Source organism: Thalassophryne amazonica, chromosome 14 (genome assembly GCF_902500255.1).
Source record: "Thalassophryne amazonica chromosome 14, fThaAma1.1, whole genome shotgun sequence".
In the NCBI taxonomy this organism is placed as follows: Eukaryota; Metazoa; Chordata; class Actinopteri; order Batrachoidiformes; family Batrachoididae; genus Thalassophryne; species Thalassophryne amazonica.
Window position 1 is genome coordinate 25048780 of NC_047116.1, and position 20278 is coordinate 25069057.

At 40.8% G+C, this 20278-nt stretch overlaps 1 protein-coding gene across 1 annotated transcript in view; it reads left to right on the forward strand.

Moving 5' to 3' along the window:
* LOC117524182 (protocadherin-17-like) overlaps positions 1-20278 on the forward strand; it is a 47253-nt gene that overhangs the window by 14719 nt on the left and 12256 nt on the right. Inside the window, 1 exon segment of the mRNA XM_034185938.1 lies at positions 17273-17276. Coding sequence (XP_034041829.1) covers positions 17273-17276 — 4 coding nt within the window.

The following is a 20278-nucleotide window of genomic DNA, read 5'->3' on the forward strand; positions in this document are numbered from 1 at the left end:
ATTTTTGTTAATTTCTCCAAATACTACAGCAGATAAGTGAAACAATCATGCAAATGGTGATAAAAGCATCAAATTCGGCAGAAATACTCCTTAGACACTCCTCTTGAAAAAAACGATTGGCCACTTGACTTTTCAATTGGTGGTCAGGTAGGGGTCAATTGAAGAATTACACAGAGGTCAAAATTAAAAGATGTTCCAATCATATTGAAAAATATTCCACATTATTTGCCTGATCATAACGATTCCAAAAAGGTACAGTTTGGACTATCTGTGACTGAATTCTATGGAGTTATGGGATAAAACTGCAAGAATGGTGACAAAGCTCAGTGTCATTTTGTACAGGGGTCAAAAGTTAAAGTTGCTCCAATTTTTGTAAAAAGTGATGCAATAAATCAGTGCATAAATCCATAAATCAGTGTTTGAGAAAAAGTGGTGGCCACTTGAAAATCCAGTGTGGTGGCTATGTAGGAGTCAATGAAGAATTACACAAATTTAAAAATGCTCCAATCATATTGCAAAGTATAACATTATTTGCCTGATCACAAATATTCCAAAAAGATATAGTTTGTACTATCTATTACTGAATGTTATGGAGTTATAGGGTACAAACAGCAAGAATGGTGACAAAAGTCAGTTTCAGTTTGTACAGGTGTCAAAAGTTAAAGTTGCTCCAATTTTTGTAAAATGTGATGCAAATTATTGGTTGAGTTAATAGGCTTTTAAAAAGGAATAGTTTTCACCATGTGTCATGCTCAGTTGTCACGTTAGAGGGTCACATATGTCACGTGCCCTAGAATCCAATGTACGTCAACACTGTTTGACATTTACTTTGCAAACCAAGCATTCAACACAGACAAAACTATTCCATTTATTAATCCTATTAGTTCAAACAATAATTTGCACCACTTTTTACCAAAATTGGACCAACTTTAACTTTTGACTCCTGTACAAACTGAAATTGACCTTTGTCACCATTTTTGCTGTTTTTACCCCATAACTCCAGAACATTCAGTCATAGATAGTCCAAACTATACCTTTTTGCAATCTTTGTGATCAGACACATAATGTGGTATAACTTTCAATATGACTGGAGCATTTTTAAATTTTGACCCGTGTAATTCTTCATTACCCCTACCTGGCCGCCATATTGGATTTTCTGATGCTTGTATCAACATGTGAAAGATTGTTTCAGTTACCTGCTGCCCTGATAATGGGCCTAGAGAAATTTGTGGGGGCCACAGCCCCATTGAGCCCAACATTAGAACCGCCTGTGTAAATCCACTGCAGCATGTAGTTTTACTATGTACTGCTGTATGCTGTTGCACATTCCTGAGCAGTGATGCAAAAGATGACACAAAGTCACTTGAGTGGATGGTAGATGATAGTTTAAGGGGATAAAGGAGTCCACTGGCTGAGAGGAGAATGTTTAAACATCTTCTGTCTGATTTAACCATCAAACACGCTCACATGCATGGCAAAGTGCAGCTCCGTCAACGTCGCTTTTGATCACGGCATTATTTGAACACAGATTTGCCGCATGCATGTCTGGAATAACACGACACAGAGTACAAAGTCTGATAGACACTCACCGTGCAAAATGACAGCTATTTCTGTCGAAACATGACACAGCCTTTTCACGCTTTCCTCTGCAAGATTTTCTTACTTATTGTAGGTTTTGGAAAAGGATTTTTGGCTTTTTGATCCAAAATAGAAACGTTGCATTTTATTTCACGTATCCGAAATGATCCGCACTTGCCAGGAGAATAATCGCAGACGACTCATCAATCGGTTGCAACTGGAGTGACCTGGCAGGGGCTGATATATTTAGCTCCTGTGTGCACGTATGGGCTGAAAATATTAAAGCAATTCTCCGAGGTGAGATAAAAGATAATAGGGGACTTGAGTGCAGTGGCTCCTGTCCCTGTGTGAGCCTTAGAGGAGAATGGTCATCAGGTCCCCGTGCAGTGCTTTCCACACCATTTACATCGCTATGAACTGTTTGTTTGTGGCGAGCTCAGGAGGCCAGAGATGGAAACACTCTGGCGCCTGCCAGAGGGAGGTGTGAATCTTTTTCTCTTCCTCTCTCTCACTTTGTGTGTACATGCCAGCATCGGCGAGTGTGTGTTTGTGGAATTATGTCAGACCAAACTTACCCTGTGGGAGGTGTAAATTCAATCACAAGTTCTCTCTCTCTCTCAGCACATTTCTGAATCTGGTTCAGCTCGACATCCAAGTCCAATTACATGGAGAGATATGGAAAGAGCTGTTTTGTACATGCATAGTCTCATGTTTACATGCACAAGGCTGACAGTTTCGTGAAATGGGATAATTTTAGGGTTGGTTAGTTCAACATTAAAGGGGTCTATTATACATCATTTCAGTCGGCTAATGTATGTCACCAGGTGTTGTGAAACATTATAATTTGTAACAAAACATATTCCAAGAAATTTATGATGCATTTGTTTGCTAGCAGCAGGTGGCGCCACACTGCATGCCTCCATAGTATGTACCATCAAATATTCAGATTTTTTTTTTCTCATCTTCTTCTGCTTGCCACAGCTGAAAAGATAAAATTGATGTTGATTTATACTGAGCACAAAGACAGACAGCGGAAGATTAATCTTATGATTGTAGCGTTTGTACGTCTATATGCAGCGGTGCACATAACTGGTACTCATGGTGCTCGTGTGTGCTAAACATCATTGATGCACAGCAGAGGGAAACACTTTTCCTACAATCCGTCATTGCTTTCCTCTTATGAAGTGCTTCCCTTGTGTTTTCTGCTGTGCATCATTTATTCTTAGCATGCACACGCACCATGAACACCAGTTATGCGCATGCCTGTCTATACGTGTGTATGTAGGCATGCAAACCCCCCCCCACACACACACATACACACACACACACACACACACACACAAAACCCCCCCACACGTGCATCACCTGTAGGGCAGGTTTTTACAACTACTATTAATAATAATAATAATAATAATCATAGTAGTAATAATAATAAACAGTAATTTAAAAATAAAAAGGGATTTACAAAAAAGATGCAATAAAAAAAACCTTCAAAACTGTAAAATGAAAAACTTAAAACACAATAAATAAAAATTAATTTAAAAAAATCTAGGAATTTAGAAAAAATAAGACAATAAAAAACTTATTGACAAAAATTTTAAATTCAAAATTAAGATTAAAACTTACCAGCCAACAATGACTGTAAGCAACTGAGTACAGAAGAGTCTTTAAAGTCTCATTTTAAAGACTTTTTTCCAAACTCATGTGCCTAACTTTTATAGGTAAACCATTCCACTCTATCTCCATGTGAGGTGAAAGTGCTCTAACACAACAAGAATAGTTTCTATGACCTCACAGAGAGAAATGATCGCTTTATTACTTAGGTGTTTATAAATATAGCTATTTCTATCTAAACTATATACCCAAATGTAAAGGTTTATTGCTACTGAACAAATATAACTTAGGGACTGTATATTACATGACAGAAAAATAAGTTGGCTTCATGTTTAGACATTCTCAGGTTTAGTTACGATGAATAAACACTAAAATATTTAGGCAAACAGAGGATTTTACTTCCAGTTACACAGCTGTCAAAATGTTTATTTTGGGAAGACAAGCCAGATCCTTGGATTAAGTGTTGTAATGCTGCTACTGGTCAGAATTATTTCATGTAAATTCATCAAAACGTGGAAATAACTCACTCATTTGCACATTTTACGTCTGTATTTTTATTCCACTATATGAAAGTATTTGTTTGGATATTTTATGAAATATTCTGATGATACAAAATTGGTTCATTTGAATTTATTTTGGAAAGATTTTAAATTATGTATCTAATATTCAGACACCCAAATATTCTGACCAAGGCTGTAACTATACTGCAAAAAGTTTTTGAATTATTTAAGTAAGTCCATTCACCTGCTCACTCCTTTTTTCACTTAGGTTCACCACAGGAGATCCAAGGTAGACCTGCATGCTGATTTGGCACAAGTTTTACACCTGATGCCCTTCCTGACACAACTCCACATTACATGGAGAAATGTGGCAGGGGTGGGGTTTGAGCCAGGAACCTTCTGCATGGAAACCAAGCACACAAACCACTTGGCCACCACCCCTGCACCTAAGTTTTTGATGTATTTGAAAATAAGAAATGAAAGCATTTGTCCCTTTTTGGCAAAAAAAACATTTCCTAAACTACTGCCAAATAATACAGATTTTAAAATTTAACACCTTCCAAGAAAAAACATCGTCAGAAAGCAAAGATGCTGTAGCCGGATGGTTATCTTGTGCTTTAATCTTGATTTATTTTGGGATTGTATTGTTATAAAATGTGCTTATTTTCTTCCAGAGAAAATAGGCTTTTAGCAAATATTCATAAATTGTGTATTGCTGAGATATAGTGATTATACATAAAACATAAGGAACACCGCTTCCCGGGTGCTATAGACCTGCCCTGTGTCACTCCATTTTTAAGGGGTTAAGCTGCAAGATCACAAAAAGTTGATTCTTTAAACAACAGTCATTTACAGAGCTTCTTTTTTAAAATATGGCATTCTGTAAAAAGCTATATCACTGTTGCATAATTCTAATTATTGTCCTTTTAATTAATCTGCCTTCATCATTTACTGACACAATGCCTCTGTAACAGTGAACGCCACTGTTTTGTTTTTCCCACCAGAATGTGAACGCAGCATGACACGTAATAAAACAGCCAATTTTCATGTCTCTAAATTATTTTTGTTGCATTAAATGAGACTGTCCACGCGCCCCCCCCTTCAGAAAATGGGCCAGTGTCGCAGACCGAACGGTCCCCCACTAAAAATTGGTCCACCCTGCCTTCAATGCGCATGCGTCATTTCAGACCACAGCAGCACGTCTGAAACTGAGTCTCTACACCCAAAGCGATCAAATGGATTAATGTGATTATTAATCATCAGGTGACAAATTAAAACCTTAAATCATTATAAAGTCTGTTTTAAGCAGAAATGAGGCCGTTTAGCGCAGCAGATAACTGAAGCAATCATGCAAATTGTGATAAAGCATCAAATTCAACAGAAATACTCCTTAGACACTCCTCTTTTGAAAAAAAATGATTGGCCACTTGACTTTTCAATAAGTGGTCAGGTAGTGGTCACCTGAAGAATTACACAGAGGTCAAAATTAAAAGATGCTCCAATCATATTGAAAAATATTCCACATTATTTGCCTGATCATAAAGATTCAAAAAAGGTATACTTTGGGCTATCTGTGACTGAATTCTATGGAGTTACGGGATAAAAACAGCAAGAATGGTGACAAAGGTCAGTTTCATTTTGTACAGGCGTCAAAAGTTAAAGTTGCTCCAATTTTGGTAAAAAAGTGATGCAAATTATTGGTTGAGCTAATAGGATTAATAAACGGAATAGATCTGACAGTGTTGAATGCTTGGTCTCCAAAGTAAAGGTCAAACAAGGTCTACATCTATTGGATTCTATGACATGTGACCCCATATATATATATATATATGAGGTCACATGTATACCCCATAACGCCATATGCCATACCCCATATATATACCCCATAACGTGATAAGTAAGGATGATACATGGTCCAAACTATTCCTTTTTTAAAACCGTGTTAACTCAATTAGTAATTTGCATCACTTTTTACCAAAATTGGAGCAACTTTAACTTTTGACCCCTGTACAAACCGACACTGACCTTTGTCACCATTCTTGCTGTTTTTGTATGTAATTGTATGCTGTCCTTGCACAAATAAATGAAATGAAATTTTATCCCATAACTCCATAGAATTCAGTCACAGATAGTCCAAACCATACCTTTTTGGAATCTTTATGATCAGGCAAATAATGTGGCATAGGTTTTAATATGATTGAAGCATCTTTTAATTTTGACTCCTGTGTAATTCTTCAATTGACCCCTACCTGAACACCGACTGAAAATTCAAGTGGCCAATTGGTTTTTTCAAAAGAGGATTGTCTGAGGAGTATTTCTGATGAATTTGATGCTTTTATTACCATATGCAGGATTCCACTCTAAATATTCTCTTATCTGCTGCACAAGTTTTAAGCAGAAACAAGGTGATAATCAGTGAGCCGCTAGTGACGCTTTGAAATGACGGAGGTGCAGTGAAGGCAGCAGCAGCAGCTCGTCTTGCTGCGGCGCTCTGATCGCTTCCTCCGTCTTTTATTATGAAATAATGCTGAATTTATTTAAAGGGGATAGAGAATCAAAATCATCTTTTTCATGTTTTTGGTGTTAGTTCAGAGTCTCCCCGCTGTGGGGAATACACACGAAGTGCCAGCAAGTTTCAGAACCTCTGTTTCAAGTATTTCTCCTTTTTTGAATTGCCCCTAGAACACAGGCCAATCCGTTTTTGAGAGAAATCTTACGTCACTTTTTCACCAATAGCCCCCACACACACACACACACACACACCCCCTTTCACACACGCCCCTTCAAAATTAATTATTCATAAGGTTGTGCCCACCCATTCGTGTGCTCTCCCAGGCTGTTTTAGTGGACTACGATCTTCCCACGGAAAGCAATGTACGCGATCACTGGCTTTTATTCATTTTTAACCGCATCCCCAGTACATACAACCGCCGACTATTTCTTTGCTCTGCGCATGTCACGGAGGACTGTTTCACAAACCTTGCACGATTTCGAGCTGGCTTCAGTCGGCATTTAATACTCAGTAGAGGGTCAGTTCCGACTCTGCGACAAAATCAACCCCAGCAATCAGTACAGCCTGTGAGTATCACATTTTCTTGTTTTAAATTTGTGTTGCACCATATTCCTGTTGTAAGAATTGCATGTTAGAATGGCACGTTAGCTCTGGTTTGTTCCTCTAAAGGGAATGAGCTAAACCCTTAGCAGCTAGGGATGTGTATCGAGAACCGGTTCCTTTTGGGTATCTTTAAGAAATGACTCGATCCACCGACATCAATAAGCTTTGTGCTTAACGATTATGTTATCGGTCCTTCAGAGTGGCCGTTGTTTTGGGGGGTGTTTGTCAGGAAAATGATCATTTCTGTATTGATTACAGACCCTGCAGCGGGTCCGTAAACAACTTTTCTGCAGCGCGGCTTTGCTTTGAACCTTGAACCAATCGAAGCAGTGCTTCGCAGATTGAAGCAATGCTTCGATTATTCTTTCTTTCTTTTGCTTAATTTTCTCCTGCTAAAACCCTGAAGAGCATACGTCTGTGAGTATTATTTACCTTTTCTATGTTAACCCGACCTGTTATGTTCTTCTGAAACAGTTGATAGATGTATTTTATAACTTAAAAACTGGAGCGATGCTAACATGTTAGCATGTCTATGACATTTTCAATGTTAAAAGTTAGCATTGCAGCTGTCATCACGCTCGGGTGCATTTGTTTTCAAATTGTAATATTTCTTAAATTTATTTTTGTTTATATATTAATAATCTAATGATTATTATATACAATTTTAGAGAAAGAGGCAAAAAAAAAAACCTGAGTAGAAACACAACAGAAAATATAAAAGCAATGAAAATAAATAAACAATGCTTTCTTTTCAGTGAGAGCAAGGGCAGCCAATCAAACAACGGCAACCGATCAGCGCCACCTACTTGCATTTCATAATGAGGTTGCCAAATAAGCTCCGAAACGACACCATTAAAGGCAAACGAGGCATTCTAAACCCAGCATAGTAACATAGCTGTTTCAGAGAGCCTTTTAGGAAGGTTCTGAGCCATTACAGACCCAACACATTTTTTTGGGCTACATATCACATCACAGAACAAGGATTAATGCCCCATTCAACCTCTCTCTATCACCTTTAAAAATGATTGTTGTACAAAAGCTTCAGATATCTGTCGCTCAGACAGATGATGACTGGAGTGTAATTTTAAGCAGAAACGAGGTGATAATCGGTGAACCGCGGCTGACGCACAGAAATGACGCATGTGCAGTGAAGGCAGGGCGGATTTTTAGGTGACGCCGGCACTCCTTCTCCCTTTACAAACTATATGGCGTGTCAAGTGCACACTGCCTCAGTGGGTGTGTCTCATACTTGTGACACGGGTCACAGAAGTCAAAAATGAGCTGTGTCAAACCTAAATTTTACTTAGAGCAGGGCTGTTTCTACAATTACGTACACAGAACTGCTCAACTTTTAAGATGCTTAGTGTGAAATCTTAAGCATATGGAGCCCTAAAAGGTCAATTTCAACAGATTTTGCACAGTGTTACCCTTTTCAATATTCTTGCAGTCTACTTTGCATGACATGGTGCATTTAATCACACAAAAGCATCAACTTCCAGCCCACACACTCCTTTTCACACACGCTCACATTCGAAGATTTTATTTATTGAACAACAAAGCTGCTGTTTTTGCAGATTGTGACGATACAGCACCATTATCCAAAGTGGAGAATTCTGCTTCCAAATGCAACAACACAAAAGCTTGCAGGTTAAGTAGTTCTGCTTTTTGTGTTGTTACCTTTACTATCCCTCTAGTCTCCTGGCTGCTTTGATACAGGTAATATATGCACCTGTGCAGCTTCCCCCATCATGCACTCTGAATATTTATTCACTCTGGCAGACACCAGATGCACAGTGGGTATGTTGCTAGGCTTTCTGTGATTCTATTTATAATGGGCAGGCTCATTCTTTCTCTTTGAGAACATGTTATTGTTCCATTCATATTCGCCCGTAAGATCACAGCTATTTTATGACATTTCCACAGCTCTATTATGTGGCAGTCGGCTGCATAGAGCTGCAATACAACACATTTTCAAGCTACAGTATTGTATTCTTACTCAGCATCGACACAATGCTCGCATGTTCATTGTTTTTTATATTTTAATCCTATTAATTATATGGAAATTGCAAAAAGAAATATAAAACTGATGATTATTAATGTTAATAATTACTTCTATATGGCTTTTTTGCAGGAAAAAATACAATCTAACCATGTGGGTTTGATGCATCAGAAAAAACAGCATTTAGGGCAACAAGCATGTAAAGAACCTCTTTTTAAGTAATCGCATTTGATGTAGGAAGGCAAACACGGTCCTTTTATTTCTGCTTAGTGAGACATAGTAACACAATGACAACAAAACAAACTGTTTATGTTGAACCTTCGAGCACATGCATCTGTTTGCATCAGCATCATCTTGCCCCTCTGCAGCAGTGTTAGGTGCTGTGGAAATGAATTCACGATTTCTCTTTCCTTTGCTTATGCTTATTGTTCTGGCCTTGTGTGTCTTTCCTCCCGAAAACATACTTTTTTCATTTCTTATTCTTTTTTTTTTTCTTTGTGATGGCAGAGGAAGAAAGTCAGAGAAATAAAAATGCACAAAGCTGTAATCTGCAGAGTAGATGCTTCACTGCACTGCACACATATTGTACACTGGCTCTGTGTTGCAGTTTTGCAAAATCAAAGCTACCGTTTAGTTCTGCCTTTTGATATAAAATGCATTTTAAAGTCAAATGCACATTTTCTCTTGATCTGTCACTGGAATGATTCACACCAACAATAGTTAGGGCACATTCACGTAAAACAGACTGTGACCAAAAAAAAAAACCCTGATATTTTGCAGGATGAAATGTAGAACTGTACAATGCTGTAAGGAGCATCTACACAGTAAATAGAGTAAAATAACAAAGCCATAGTTGACTGTGTACATAAGCTGTCACAATACATTAACAGTACTGTGTAAAAATATTAGGCATACTGTACTATACATGGTCCAAAGCATTAAAAATGCATTTAAATAAACACACTGTGTTTATTTACCCCTTAACTTTAGAGGCAAGTTAAGATAATCCACTTTTACTGCCGCATTGGGGAAATTTGCATTGTTGCAGCAGCAAAAAGGTCTGGGAAAAAAACAGACAGCAAAGTCAAATTTAAATAGGCCAATATAAAAAATAAAAGTAAATAGAACATTTTGCATGTATAGATGGTATACTTAAAGATAATCAAATAAAACATCAGAAAAATCTAAAGCTGAATTATTACCCAAGGTCAAAATATGGTCATTGGGTATTGCGAAAACTTTGCATCTGTCCATCTGTCTTTGCTCAGCATAACTCCAGTCCTATTACTACCAGGATCTTCAAATTCACAGGGAGGATTCTTGGGACACAGACTTGGACAAGTTTAAAGATGGGTAACCTTGACCTATTCTAAGGGGTCAAAAGGTCACATTCTTTCAACACACACAGGGTATTTTAGCATTGCCTTATATATATATTTTCTTAATTTTACAAGATAATCACACATATCAGAACTGTAAAATACTGAACATTCTTATTTCACTCTGAGTCTGCAGATGCTGTTCTACTAGAGTTGCAGAATATTTCAGTCTTGACATGTGATGGGCAAATTAGGTTGTCTTGTGTTTATGACATGTGATGGCACAGCGGTGTTCTGCTGTATCTGTTAGCTGTTTGAACTGAGCTGTTTGAGTTCTTTGAATTAACAGTCTTTTTCAAGACTTTTTTACTTTTTTATTTTACTTTTTCACCGTGCTCCAACGCCTAAAGAAGACCTCTAACGGTCGAAGCATCGCGACGGAGCACTTTTATCAGCTAACCTTCATCAGCGTTGGCAAGCTAACTAGCTTGCTAACGCTTTCGTTTTTATTTTTATTTTATTTTTTAGCACTGTTGTCGTGCTGCTCCACAGCCTGCCTAGTGGATTTTTATTTTATTTTAGCGCTGTTGTCGTGCGTTACCTGTGCTGCTCCACAGCCTGCCTAGTGGATTTTTATTTTATTTTAGCGCTGTTGTCGTGCGTTACCTGTGCTGCTCCACAGCCTGCCTAGTGGATTTTTATTTTATTTTAGCGCTGTTGTCGTGCGTTACCTGTGCTGCTCCACAGCCTGTCTAGTGGATTTTTATTTTATTTTAGCGCTGTTGTCGTGCGTTACCTGTGCTGCTCCACAGCCTGTCTAGTGGATTTTTATTTTATTTTAGCGCTGTTGTCGTGCGTTACCTGTGCTGCTCCACAGCCTGTCTAGTGGATTTTTATTTTATTTTAGCGCTGTTGTCGTGCGTTACCTGTGCTGCTCCACAGCCTGTTCAGTGGATTTTTACCTGTGCTGCTCCACAGCCTGTCCAGTGGATTTTTATTTTATTTTTAGCACTGTTGTCGTGCGTTACCTGTGCTGCTCCACAGCCTGTTCAGTGGATTTTTATTTTATTTTTTAGCACTGTTGTCGTGTGTTACCTGTGCTGCTCCACAGCCTGTTCAGTGGATTTTTACCTGTGCTGCTCCACAGCCTGTCCAGTGGATTTTTATTTTATTTTTTAGCACTGTTGTCGTGTGTTACCTGTGCTGCTCCACGGCCTGTCCGGTGGATTTTTATTTTATTTTTTAGCACTGTTGTCGTGTGTTACCTGTGCTGCTCCACAGCCTGTTCAGTGGATTTTTACCTGTGCTGCTCCACAGCCTGTCCAGTGGATTTTGATTTTTATTTTATTTTTTTTAGCACTGTTGTCGTGTGTTACCTGTGCTGCTCCACAGCCTGTCGAGTGGATTTTTATTTTATTTTTTACCACTGTTGTCGTGTGTTACCTGTGCTGCTCCACAGCCTGTCCAGTGGATTTTTATTTTATTTTTTAGCACTGTTGTCGTGTGTTACCTGTGCTGCTCCACAGCCTGTCCAGTGGATTTTTATTTTATTTTTTACCACTGTTGTCGTGTGTTACCTGTGCTGCTCCACAGCCTGTCCAGTGGATTTTTATTTTATTTTTTACCACTGTTGTCGTGTGTTACCTGTGCTGCTCCACAGCCTGTCCAGTGGATTTTTATTTTATTTTTTACCACTGTTGTCGTGTGTTACCTGTGCTGCTCCACAGCCTGTCCAGTGGATTTTTATTTTATTTTTTAGCACTGTTGTCGTGTGTTATCTGTGCTGCTCCTCAGCCTGTCCAGTGGATTTCTATTTTATTTTTTACCACTGTTGTCGTGTGTTACCTGTGCTGCTCCACAGCCTGTCCAGTGGATTTTTATTTTATTTTTTTTTAGCACTGTTGTCGTGCGTTACCTGTGCTGCTCCACAGCCTGTCCAGTGGATTTTTATTTTATTTTTTTTTAGCACTGTTGTCGTGCGTTACCTGTGCTGCTCCACAGCCTGTCCAGTGGATTTTTATTTTATTTTTTAGCACTGCTGTCGTGTGTTACCTGTGCTGCTCCACAGCCTGTCTAGTGGTTTTTTGTTTTGTTTTGGCACCGTTGTCGTGCGTTACCTGTGCTGCTCCACAGCCTGTCCAGTGGATTTTGATTTAGCACTGTTGTCGTGCGTTACCTGTGCTGCTCCACAGCCTGTCCAGTGGATTTTGATTTTTATTTTATTTTTTTTTAGCACTGTTGTCGTGCGTTACCTGTGCTGCTCCACAGCCTGTCCAGTGGATTTTGATTTTGATTTTATTTTTTTTGGCACTGTTGTCGTGCGTTGCCTGTGCTGCTCCACAGCCTGTCTAGTGGATTTTTATTTTTATTTTATTTTGTTTTTCGGCACTGTTGTCGTGCGTTACCTGTGCTGCTCCACAGCCTGTCCAGTGGATTTTTATTTTTATTTTATTTTATTTTTTAGCACTGTTGTTGTGCGTTACCTGTGCTGCTCCACAGCCTGTCTAGTGGATTTTTATTTTATTTTAGCACTGTTGTCGTGCGTTACCTGTGCTGCTCCACAGCCTGTCTAGTGTCGGATTCCCTGTTTGGGAATCCGCTAGCTTAGCGTAGCTACTAGCTCTTAGCCGTTTTAGCATGGCGGCTTCTCCTGTCTCTCCCGTACTTTTCTGCTCTGGGTGTGAAATGTTTAGTTATTCCTCGGCCTCTTTTAGCAGTAACGGTACTTGTAATAAGTGCAGCTTATTCGTAGCTTTGGAGGCCAGGCTGGGCGAATTGGAGGCTCGGCTCCGCACCGTGGAAAATTCTACAGCTAGCCAGGCCCCTGTAGTCGGTGCGGACCAAGGTAGCTTAGCCGCCGTTAGTTCCCCCCTGGCAGACCCCGTGCAGTCGGGAAGGCAGGCTGACTGGGTGACTGTGAGGAGGAAGCGTAGCCCTAAACAGAAGCCCCGTGTACACCGTCAACCCGTTCACATCTCTAACCGTTTTTCCCCACTCGACGATACACTCGCCGAGGATCAAACTCTAGTTATTGGCGACTCTGTTTTGAGAAATGTGAAGTTAGCGACACCAGCAACCATTGTCAATTGTCTTCCGGGGGCCAGAGCAGGCGACATCGAAGGACATTTGAAATTGCTGGCTAAGGCTAAGCGTAAATTTGGTAAGATTGTAATTCACGTCGGCAGTAATGACACTCGGTTACGCCAATCGGAGGTCACTAAAATTAACATTGAATCGGTGTGTAACTTTGCAAAAACAATGTCGGACTCTGTTGTTTTCTCTGGGCCCCTCCCCAATCAGACCGGGAGTGACATGTTTAGCCGCATGTTCTCCTTGAATTGCTGGCTGTCTGAGTGGTGTCCAAAAAATGAGGTGGGCTTCATTGATAATTGGCAAAGCTTCTGGGGAAAACCTGGTTTGTTAGGAGAGACGGCATCCATCCCACTTTAGAGGGAGCAGCTCTCATTTCTAGAAATCTGGCCAATTTTTTGGGATCCTCCAAACTGTGACTGTCTAGCGTTGGGACCAGGAGGCAGAGCTGTGGTCTTACACACCTCTCTGCAGCTTCTCTCCCCCTGCCATCCCCTTATTACCCCATCCCCGTAGAGACGGTGCCTGCTCCCAGACCACCAATAACTAGCAAAAATCTATTTAAGCATAAAAATTCAAAAAGAAAAAATAATATAGCACCTTCAATTGCACCACAGACTAAAACAGTTAAATGTGGTCTATTAAACATTAGGTCTCTTTCTTCTAAGTCCCTGTTGGTAAATGATATAATAATTGATCAACGTATTGATTTATTCTGCCTAACAGAAACTTGGTTACAGCAGGATGAATATGTTAGTTTAAATGAGTCAACACCCCCGAGTCACACTAACTGTCAGAATGCTTGTAGCACGGGCCGGGGCGGAGGATTAGCAGCAATCTTCCATTCCAGCTTATTAATTAATCAAAAACCTAGACAGAGCTTTAATTCATTTGAAAGCTTGTCTCTTAGTCTTGTCCATCCAAATTGGAAGTCCCAAAAACCAGTTTTATTTGTTATTATCTATCGTCCACCTGGTCGTTACTGTGAGTTTCTCTGTGAATTTTCAGACCTTTTGTCTGACTTAATGCTTAGCTCAGATAAGATAATTATAGTGGGCGATTTTAACATCCACACAGATGCTGAGAATGACAGCCTCAACACTGCATTTAATCTATTATTAGACTCTATCGGCTTTGCTCAAAAAGTAAATGAGTCCACCCACCACTTTAATCATATTTTAGATCTTGTTCTGACTTATGGTATGGAAATAGAAGACTTAACAGTATTCCCTGAAACTCCCTTTTGTCTGATCATTTTTAATAACATTTACATTTACCCTGATGGACTACCCTGCAGTGGGGAATAAGTTTCATTACACTAGAAGTCTTTCAGAAAGCGCTGTAACTAGGTTTAAGGATATGATTCCTTCTTTATGTTCTCTAATGTCATATACCAACACAGAGCAGAGTAGCTACCTAAACTCTGTAAGGGAGTTAGAGTATCTTGTCAATAGTTTTACATCCTCATTGAAGACAACTTTGGATGCTGTAGCTCCTCTTAAAAAGAGAGCTTTAAATCAGAAGTGTCTGACTCTGTGGTATAACTCACAAACTCGTAGCTTAAAGCAGATAACCCGTAAGTTGGAGAGGAAATGGCGTCTCACTAATTTAGAAGATCTTCACTTAGCCTGGAAAAAGAGTTTGTTGCTCTATAAGAAAGCCCTTCGTGAAGCTAGGACATCTTTCTACTCATCACTAATTGAAGAAAATAAGAACAACCCCAGGTTTCTTTTCAGCACTGTAGTCAGGCTGACAAAGAGTCAGAGCTCTATTGAGCTGAGTATTCCATTAACTTTAACTAGTAATGACTTCATGACTTTCTTTGCTAACAAAATTTTGACTATTAGAGAAAAAATTACTCATAACCATCCCAAAGATGTATCGTTATCTTTGGCTGCTTTCAGTGATGCCGGTATTTGGTTAGACTCTTTCTCTCCGATTGTTCTGTCAGTTATTTTCATTAGTTACTTCATCCAAACCATCAACATGCTTATTAGACCCCATTCCTGCCAGGCTGCTCAAGGAAGTCCTACCATTATTTAATGCTTCAATCTTAAATATGATCAATCTATCTTTGTTAGTTGGTTATGTACCACAGGCCTTTAAGGTGGCAGTAATTAAACCATTACTTAAAAAGCCATCACTTGACCCAGCTATCTTAGCTAATTATAGGCCAATCTCCAACCTTCCTTTTCTCTCAAAGATTCTTGAGAGGGTAGTTGTAAAACAGCTAACTGATCACCTGCAGAGGAATGGTCTATTTGAAGAGTTTCAGTCAGGTTTTAGAATTCATCATAGTACAGAAACAGCATTAGTGAAGGTTACAAATGATCTTCTTATGGCTTCGGACAGTGGACTTATCTCTGTGCTTGTTCTGTTGGACCTCAGTGCTGCTTTTGATACTGTTGACCATAAAATTTTATTACAGAGATTAGAGCATGTCATAGGTATTAAAGGCATTGCGCTGCGGTGGTTTGAATCATATTTGTCTAATAGATTACAGTTTGTTCATGTAAATGGGGAATCTTCTTCACAGACTAAAGTTAATTATGGAGTTCCACAAGGTTCTGTGCTAGGACCAATTTTATTCACTTTATACATGCTTCCCTTGGGCAGTATTATTAGACGGTATTGCTTAAATTTTCATTGTTACGCAGATGATACCCAGCTTTATCTATCCATGAAGCCAGAGGATACACACCAATTAGCTAAACTGCAGGATTGTCTTACAGACATAAAGACATGGATGACCTCTAATTTCCTGCTTTTAAACTCAGATAAAACTGAAGTTATTGTACTTGGCCCCACAAATCTTAGAAGCATGGTGTCTAACCAGATCGTTACTCTGGATGGCATTTCCCTGATCTCTAGTAATACTGTGAGAAATCTTGGAGTTATTTTTGATCAGGATATGTCATTCAAAGCGCATATTAAACAAATATGTAGGACTGCCTTTTTGCATTTACGCAATATCTCTAAAATCAGAAAGGTCTTGTCTCAGAGTGATGCTGAAAAACTAATTCATGCATTTATTTCCTCTAGGCTGGACTATTGTAATTCATTATTATCAGGTTGTCCTAAAAGTTCCCTAAAAAGCCTTCAGTTGGTTCAGAATGCTGCAGCTAGAGTACTGACAGGGACTAGCAGGAGAGAGCATATCTCACCCGTGTTGGCCTCCCTTCATTGGCTTCCTGTTAATGCTAGAATAGAATTTAAAATTCTTCTTCTTACTTATAAGGTTTTGAATAATCAGGTCCCATCTTATCTTAGGGACCTCGTAGTACCATATTACCCCATTAGAGCGCTTCGCTCTCAGACTGCAGGCTTACTTGTAGTTCCTAGGGTTTGTAAGAGTAGAATGGGAGGCAGAGCCTTCAGCTTTCAGGCTCCTCTCCTGTGGAACCAGCTCCCAATTCAGATCAGGGAGACAGATACCCTCTCTACTTTTAAGATTAGGCTTAAAACTTTCCTTTTCGCTAAGGCTTATAGTTAGGGCTGGATCGGGTGACCCTGGACCATCCCTTGGTTATGTTGCTTTAGACGTAGACTGTGGGGGGGTTCCCATGATGCACTGTTTCTTTCTCTTTTTGCTCCGTATGCATCACTCTGCATTTAATCATTAGTGATCGATCTCTTTTTCCTGGTTCTTTCCCTCAGCCCCAACCAGTCTCAGCAGAAGTCTGCCCCTCCCTGAGCCTGGTTCTGCTGGAGGTTTCTTCCTGTTAAAAGGGAGTTTTTCCTTCCCACTGTGGCCAAGTGCTTGCTCATAGGGGGTCGTTTTGACCGTTGGGGTTTTTCATAATTATTGTATGGCCTTGCCTTGCAATGTGGAGCGCCTTGGGGCAACTGTTTGTTGTGATTTGGCGCTATATAAGAAAAAAGTTGATTGATTGATTGATTGATTGATTGATGTTGATTTTAACATAACTACTACATCGCCCAACTTCCACAAAGCCCGACACCTTAACCACTAGAGTGGTTAAGGTGTTGGGCTTGAGACCAGAAGATCCTTGGCTCAAATCCCAGCCAAAATGGAAAATCACTAAGGGCCCTTGAGCAAGGTTCTTAATCCCCTAGTTGCTCCCGGTGTGTAGTGAGCGCTCTGTATGGCAGCACCCTCACATTGGGGTGAATGTGAGGCATTATTTATAAAGCGCTTTGAGCGTCTGATGCAGATGGAACAGCGCTATATAAATGCAGTCCATTTACCATTTTACTACAGAGCAGACAGCTTATTCTTTGTTGTTTGTTTGTCTGGCAAAACTCTTCCAGTTTGTGTATGTAGATCGCTCATCAAACTGCACAAGGTCACATCATCTCCAACAATTGCTTGCTCCTCATCATGGCCGCAATCCAAAATCTGATCAAGTTCCTCACTCCCAACTGTGGAACAGCGATAATTATTTGGTAATCACTTAGCTGATCAAAATAAAATGATCTGACTGCTGCTTTGAGCCATATGAAAACAATTCTGTGCTTCCAGCTTCTTAAATGTGAAAAATTATTTTCTGACATGTTATAAGCAAAATGATCAATTTCACAACAATCCAGATTAATCAGAAATGAAACAAAAACTAATTTAGTTGCAGAAACATAGTTATGATTGATATTCAGAATTTTACAAGATAAGAGATTGTGCATCGGTGATGATCAGAGTGTAGTATCAAGTCTCGTTGAAGCTACACTACATTTAGTATTGTTTGCAGGAATTGTTATGTGTCGACGCGGGTTGAGGAGCGGACCTGCGTCAGACGGAACCCAGCGCTACAAATAACCAGAAAAGCGGTTCCAAAAACAATATATTTATTTCACCCACTGGTGCATAAAAAGTGTAAAAACAGAAATAGCGTCCTTCTGGTGGAGTGAAGGCTGGCACGCTCTCCAGCGCCCAAAAGGATCGAAGCCCGGCGCTTCTGGACCCACTACCACCGCCAAACACCCCCCAGGTGGACACGACAAACCGACTCTCTGCGAAGCATAGAAGAGGTGAGGTAAGTTAGCAGTTACAACTAATATCCTTCAAAAGACACACACTATCAGCAACACATACAGGTCTGTATTTTAAGCTTTATGCAAATAAGTAGCTTCTCACAACAGGTGGAGGACCACTTGTCCGCATGCCACAGCAGTGAGAAGCGAGCTGCACAATCCTCATCACAATTCAAGTATACTGCGTAACAAAATACCAAGTTACTATCAACAATTAGTCAAACACTTAATCACCTTTGATGTGTGCTGACAGCATGTGTCCCTCACCCTTCCTTGCTTCATGGGCTCGATGTGTCAAACCCAGGCGCGGTCCTCAGCGTCTCACAAACGAACATCACAAGGTCGAGTTCCCGGCAGTTCTGCTTGAATCACACATGACTTAAATGCAGAACGCCATCCAATTAACTGCTTCAGCTGAAAGTCTTTAAGGTTGCATGTGAGCACCATTCACAGGTGCTGCACATGATGTTGATGAGGGTGAAGGATTCTTCAGCCAGCACCTTCTCCACAGACAAATCAGTTCTCATGCCACCTGGAGAGCAAAGAAAAGAAAAGAACACCAAAATATCCAGCCACACCCCCAACACACAACAGTACCCCCCCTTTAACGGCGACCGAACAGACCAGGCCCGAGAACAGCACCTCCCTCCGGGGTCCTCGTCAGGAAGCAGACAGCACCACGCTCCCAAGGTCCACCACAGACAGCAGGACAGGGCACTGCAGCTGGAAGGCCGGCTGGCATCAACAAAAGCCCCAAAACATTCCCCAGTACAATCCAACACACAGGAAAAAACACAAAACCCACCCAAAACCTCCCATCAAACCCCGGGAAGAAAAGAAAAACTCCCAAACGCAAAAACCCAACACAGCCCCACAAACACAATACAAACATAAATGCATAAAGAAAAATAACAAACAACCCCCCCAGAATGACCTGCAGAGCCCAACCCCCCCCAGAAGGCCTTTACCGCCAGTTCCAGGAGGAACAGCCAGAACCAGAATCCCACACAGGTCCCCAGGTATACATGGAGCAAACGGCACCCCCCAGAGGACCGTACCATCAACCCCAGGAGGTACCCTCCCCACAACCGCGGAACCCCAGACCCGGCCACACTTGGCTAGTTGGCCCCAAGCCAATTCCCCCCCAGAGGACCGCCCCATCAAACCCTGGAGGTGGAACCCGGAAGGAAACAGAACAAAATCAAAATTCAACCCCCGGAGGACTACCAAAAACAACCCCGGGGGGATATAAAACGACCGTAAACCCTGTTACCCTCCCCGGCACCCCGAAAGACTCCAGGTCCCTCCCAGAGCCCCTCGGCGGCTCAATTTTGGCGACCGGCTCAAAACATTAAGCCGGGGAAGGGAACAGGAAAAACTAACCCAGCCCCAACCCCAAGGCGCAGCGGAAAAGCGGAAATACGTCTGGTGCCCCAACTCGACCATACCCCAGCCTCTCGGGAGGGGTGGAACTACCGAAATGGCGAACGGCAACAGATCGGCCCACCCCTCCGACTGAGGTATGTCTCCGCTGCACCACACCCCGGCAACACCAATGATGAACGGTACAAAGGCTCACCGAGGCTGGAGTGGAACCGGGCCCTAACCAAACCAAGAAAAACGCCCCTAACACCCCCCCCCCCAGGTGCAGAGGTCTTCTGAGAACGCTCAGCGTGACCAACCTGCACCACCCCACAACCCACAAGACAAACGGTCTTGGGGCAAGTGAGGTTGGGGTTAGGGATGTAGGGAAATAAAACACAACAAAATAAAACGACCCAACAACCCAAACAGAAAATACCTAAAAACACATAAAAATTAACAATTAAGTGAGCCCAGACGGGCTTCTAACCGCCTAACATTCACTCCACCAAACACGCCTCTGACTCCCCAAACAAATTATAACCCCTATTTAAAGAAAACAAAACATTAACCCGTATTGTTTTTTGTTTTTTTTTATGTGTGTTTTGCCTGTCCCAGAACACCTGGAGATACGTCACCATTATTTTTCTTGACGCTTATATGTCGGGGCAATACAGTAATCTCTGTTTGTCCGAGCTGCTTGGGCTCGTCA